We start from the raw sequence: 5,262 nt of genomic DNA on the forward strand, positions 1-5,262 counted from the left end.
TATGTACATACTGTAACTACTACTACTGCTATTTCTTCTGCTACTACTAGCATTTCATGGTGTCAACATCTAAACTAATCGGATTATTTTTCATTTTCACAGACCTGATAGTCTGAGGTATGAATTTTAATCCCACTTGCTAGATCTCGCAGTATTTGGCAAAATACCAGTTTTAATTAAAACTTGTGTGACGGTTTATCAAGGTGTCAACATCTATTGATTTTACATATTTGTTATTCTGTGGACTTAAATTGAATGTAAGGAGAGAGGGAGAGGAAAGAAAAAGAAACGAGAGGAAGGAGGAGTGAGTTAAGTTAGCCAGTTCTGAAGTTTGAAATGAGCAAGTTCAAGAAAGGGGATTTGGCGTTGGCAAAATTTAGAAATTACCCGCTTTGGCCAGTAAGAATTGTAGACGTTAACACCCAATCAGAAGAAACATCAAAGTTTCTAGTTTTCTGTTATGGATCCCATGATCTTCAGACAGTCTTAGAAGTAAATTTAGTTCTCTATGCGGAAAAGTCTAAAGAAGCATCACATAAAACTGAACGGAGCGTGAATAAGGCATTTCAGGAGCTGGAGATTTTCCCGGATATCTACTTACAGTATTTAAAAAAAGCTCCCTCCGCTCAAACTGGCTCAAATTCTGAAAAATCATCGGTAGCTGTTCTTGTTGAAAAGTTAGTTTCTACGGAACAAGAGTTAGCACAAACAAAGCAAAATATGCTCAATGATATCGGGAAATTGGTCACAGAAAAGGTAGCACAAAAAAATAGTATCAACCCAGTTACTGCTGAACAGATAATATCCCAAGTTTATGATGGATTATCAGTCGAATATAATGGTAAATTTGATAAAATTGGCAAAGTACTTAAGGGGTTAAGAGCTCAAATAGAGTCGCTGGAAAATCGTATTACAAAAATGGAAGATAGACTTGACGAGTATCAACAAGAAGCTCAGCTTGATTCCCTTGTATTCGTAGGGGTCAAACAGGCCCCTGGTGTTGACCTTAAAGTAACAATGCACAATATAATAAAGGACAAAATGGGCTTGAGTGCTCTTATGAGTGATCAAATTCTTTCTATGCAACGTTTTCGCTTACCCAACCCTACAGCTCAGATTAGTGATGAAAGTCGAGTTGCCCCTGTGATTGTCAAATTTTCTAATAAAGATGTTGCGCATACTGTCTTTAAAGCGAAGTCTAAGCTAGCGAAATCTGGTGTTTTTGTGAATGAATATCTCACGAAGCAGCGCAAGATTATCCTGGACAGTGCTAGAGATAAGTTCGGAGCAAAGAACGTTTGGTCGGACCAAGGCCGTATTTTTGCTCGCCTACCAGGTGAAGCTTCTTCTAGGAGGCTTAGGAAGGTTGAAGATACCTTCTAGATTAGTATCTTATTTTATTTCTCGTTTGTAGTATTTATTTGTTTATTGTTTTGTCTTCGTTTGTTTGATCTTTTCTTTTTTGTGAGTTATCTTGCTTATCTTCTTTTACCATTGTTTTGCTTATGATTCGTCTTGTTGGCCACTCTCCCCCCCCCCCCTATGGAGAACCCATTTTTTTTTTTTTTTTTTTTTTTTTTTTTCATTATTATTCCACCTGTCCCCGTATTGTAAAAAAAAAAATTATTCATATAGGTTAACTATGCGTTTATAATGATTCGCAAACTGATTATTTACGTACTATATGTCTGATCAGTTGAATGGCATGAATCGGTTGCGAAAATTTGAATCTGACCCTTTTCGACTGAATGATATACTTCGCGATGGAATAGCAAATGATTATTTTGCAATTGATTTTGATTGCCAAAGATTGAGTAAATATATTCCAGTTACGTCGTCGTCATGGGAAAAAAGTGAGAATTTTCTTAGTGTATGCCATTGGAATTGTCATCTAACTACAAGTTATAATGATATCTTGCATTTGCTAGATCTGTCTAATAGCTATTTTGATGTTATTGGTTTTTGCGAGACTTTTTTGACTTCTGAGCATTTTCTGCCTTCATTTCAATTTCCAGGTTACCAATTATTTGTGAAAAACCGTGAGCTGATGTTAAGGGGAGGTCTAGCATTCCTTGTAAAAAATGGGATATTTTGCCGTCAAAGGGGGGATGTCGATGTTTGGATAGAGGGTAAGGTTGAATCGTTTACTCTTGAACTGGCTATTGATTCAAAAAAACTTATTGTAAGTGAGGTTTATAAACCACCAAGTGCTCGTTTGGAGGATTTCACGGAAGGATTTGAGATATTAATGAGAGCTGTGGTATCTAGCAAGTTAGATTTTATTTGTATGGGAGATTTTAATTTTGATTTGTATGATTTACATGCTATTAATCTTGATTTTTTAAATTTGATGGTTTCAAATGATTTATTTCCCCTTGTTGGGGTCCCGACACGTATAACTAGTCATTCAGCAACTATAATAGATAACATTTTTGTTAGTTCGAAGTACCTGAAATCTAGTGCTGCTGATGTTCTGGTATTCCCATGTTCGGATCATCTCCCAGTTGTAGCTTCTGTGCCACTAGTAATGGCCAAAGAGAAAAAGGCAGAAAAAAAGCAAATACGGCAATTAAGGAAGCAGAATATGGAAAACCTTGCTGAGGAACTTAGTAAGGTTTCATGGAAACCAGTTTTTGATGAGACAGAAGATGCATCCTATGCATTTGATATTTTTATGAATATTCTCCAGCCGATATATGATAAAACATGTCCACTAAAAGTGTTGAGAAATACAAGGGAATCACCGAGAAAGCCGTGGGTTACATCAGAACTTCTTCAGATGATTAAGAAGATGAATCTACTGTATCAGTCATTTTTAGATTGCCAAAGTGCTGATATGTTTGAAGAGTTCAAAAAAATAAGAAATCAAGTGAATACATTACGAAGATCTTGTGTCAAGAGTTATTATGAATTGAAACTTGGGGAAACAAAGGGGGACTCAAGGGGAACATGGAAGGTTTTGAGAGAAGTGTTGGGTAGTGACAAGAAGAAAAATACACCAACTTCACTAATTGTGGATGGAAAAGTCTATGAAGGCAAGCAGAGCATTGTGAATCACTTTGGTGCCTACTTCTCGACGATTGGTGAAGTGGTTCAAAAGCAAGACCAGCCACTGAGTCAAGGAACAAGTGAGGAAGCTTTCATTGATGATAGAGGCCTGGGACTAATAATGGAGGCTGAAGAAACGAATATGCAGGAGTTGAAAGAAATTGTAAATAGTATTAAGTCCAACTCTTCAGGTAGTGACGGTATAAGCCTTAAGACATTCAAGCTTATTATGGTTTATCTCCTACCATGCCTTGTTTACATGATTAATTTATCACTGAAATCGGGAGAATTCCCGCAAAAGCTTAAAGAGGCGCGAGTGATTCCTCTTCACAAAAGTGGCTCAAAGACTGATCTGACTAACTGGAGGCCGATTTCTCTACTGTCGGTGTTCTCGAAAATGTATGAAAAAGTTATGCATAAAAAGCTTTATGCACATTTAACAAAACATGGTTTTTTAAGTGATAGTCAGTTCGGATTCAGGAAAGGACATTCTACTGTTCATGCTATGCAGCATTTTCTTGATTTTCTGAATACATCAATGGAAAATGGTGAAATGACTTTATCGGTTTTTATAGATTTTAAAAAAGCGTTTGACACGGTTGATTTTAAAATTTTAATTGATAGGCTAAGGTCACTTGGAGTCACAGGTAGTATTTTAAAGTGGTTTGAATCTTATTTGATAGGGAGGTCGATACGTGTATGTTTTGATGATGTTATATCTAATAAATTTTTTATAAGTTGTGGTGTTCCGCAAGGTTCTGTTTTGGGTCCCTTACTATATCTTGTATATGTAGATACTATGCGGTTTTATGTTCCGGGTGTTGTTAATACTTCTTTCGCTGATGACACGGTATTTTCAGCTGCTGCAAGAAATGCTGATGATCTTGTGGAGAAAATTAATCAAGCTTTAAGTCATCTTTTAATTTTTACAAAGATTAGCCGTTTATCAGTGAATGTTTTAAAAACTCATTTTATATTATTTAGTAGGAAAGGAAGTCCAGTTGATTTAAATGGAAAAATATTTCTTTGTAATAGGCCATTGAAACAAGTAGCTGTGGTGAGATACCTTGGTTTCCAGCTTGATCAAAATCTGAATTGGAAAGCACATGGTGATCAGGTGGCAGCTAGGGTATCTAGAGGGCTTGGATTGATTCGGCGTCTGAGAAATCAGTTACCTCATTCTGCCCTTTTAACTCTTTATCATTCTATTGTCATGCCTTATATTTCTTATGGTTGTGTGATATGGGCTGGTGGATTTTATACAAATTTTAAACGTGTTCAGGTTTTACAAAATAAAGTTATTAGACTACTAGGAAATTATGTCCATGGTGAAAATGATACAGTTAATTGCTATAGGAAACTTATGATCTTTAATTGTAGCCAACTTCATGATTATCAACTTGCTATATTTGTATTTCAGAGTATTTATGGTTTGTCCCCTGAAATTTTTCGTCAAATGTTTATAAGGAATTCTTCATACCACAGTTATGAGACTAGAAATATGGATGATTTGGTATATGAGTGTCGCAGCTCTCAGAGGGGAAGTTTTGGTCCCAAGTTTGCTGGACCAGTAGTGTGGAATTCTTTACCAATGAGTATAAGGTTATCTGAAAATGTTAGCCAGTTTAAGAGTAGACTGAAGAATCACCTTCTGAGTAGAAAATAAATAAATAATTTAAATTGGATGGCTTATTGATTTGTTTTTTTTAAGTGTTGTTGTTTTTTTTTTTTTTTTTTTTTTTTTTTTTTTTTTTTTTTTTTTTTTTTTTTTCTTATTCTTTGTTTTCATGTTGTTTTCTTGTTCCCAATTTTTTTGTTTCATTTTTTTTTTTTTTTTTTTTTTTTTTTTCTTATTCTTTGTTTTCATGTTGTTTTCTTGTTCCCAATTTTTTTGTTTCATTTTTTTTTTTTTTTTTTTTTTTTTTTTTTTTTTTTTTTTTTTTTTTTTTTTTTGTTAATGTTGTTGGTATTGGTGCTCATTAATGTTTATCAGCCACTACTAACAAGTCTCTGACTTTCTAAAGTGGCTGATGTGGTTTTTTTTGTATATTGATGATATGTATAATAAAAGTGTCCTCTCTCTCTCTCTAAAGAAGCCTTGCGACTTCTTCGTAAGGCTAATGCTTAGGAGGAAATTTTCAGGGAATGTTTAGGAGGATGTTGAACTAAATTGAAACAAACTATGTGCATGTAGGTTATCAAAAGGACATATCA

At 34.7% G+C, this 5,262-nt stretch overlaps 1 protein-coding gene across 1 annotated transcript; it reads left to right on the forward strand.

The window, feature by feature from the left end:
* The first annotated feature begins 336 nt into the window (after positions 1–336).
* On the forward strand, positions 337–1,383 carry LOC136041190 (lens epithelium-derived growth factor-like). Its single transcript, XM_065725750.1, has one exon. It carries the CDS (start codon positions 337–339, stop codon positions 1,381–1,383), a length of 1,047 nt encoding a protein of 348 aa, XP_065581822.1.
* The last annotated feature ends 3,879 nt before the right edge of the window (positions 1,384–5,262 follow it).

Source organism: Artemia franciscana, unplaced genomic scaffold (assembly GCF_032884065.1).
Source record: "Artemia franciscana unplaced genomic scaffold, ASM3288406v1 PGA_scaffold_1179, whole genome shotgun sequence".
Lineage (NCBI taxonomy): Eukaryota > Metazoa > Arthropoda > Branchiopoda > Anostraca > Artemiidae > Artemia > Artemia franciscana.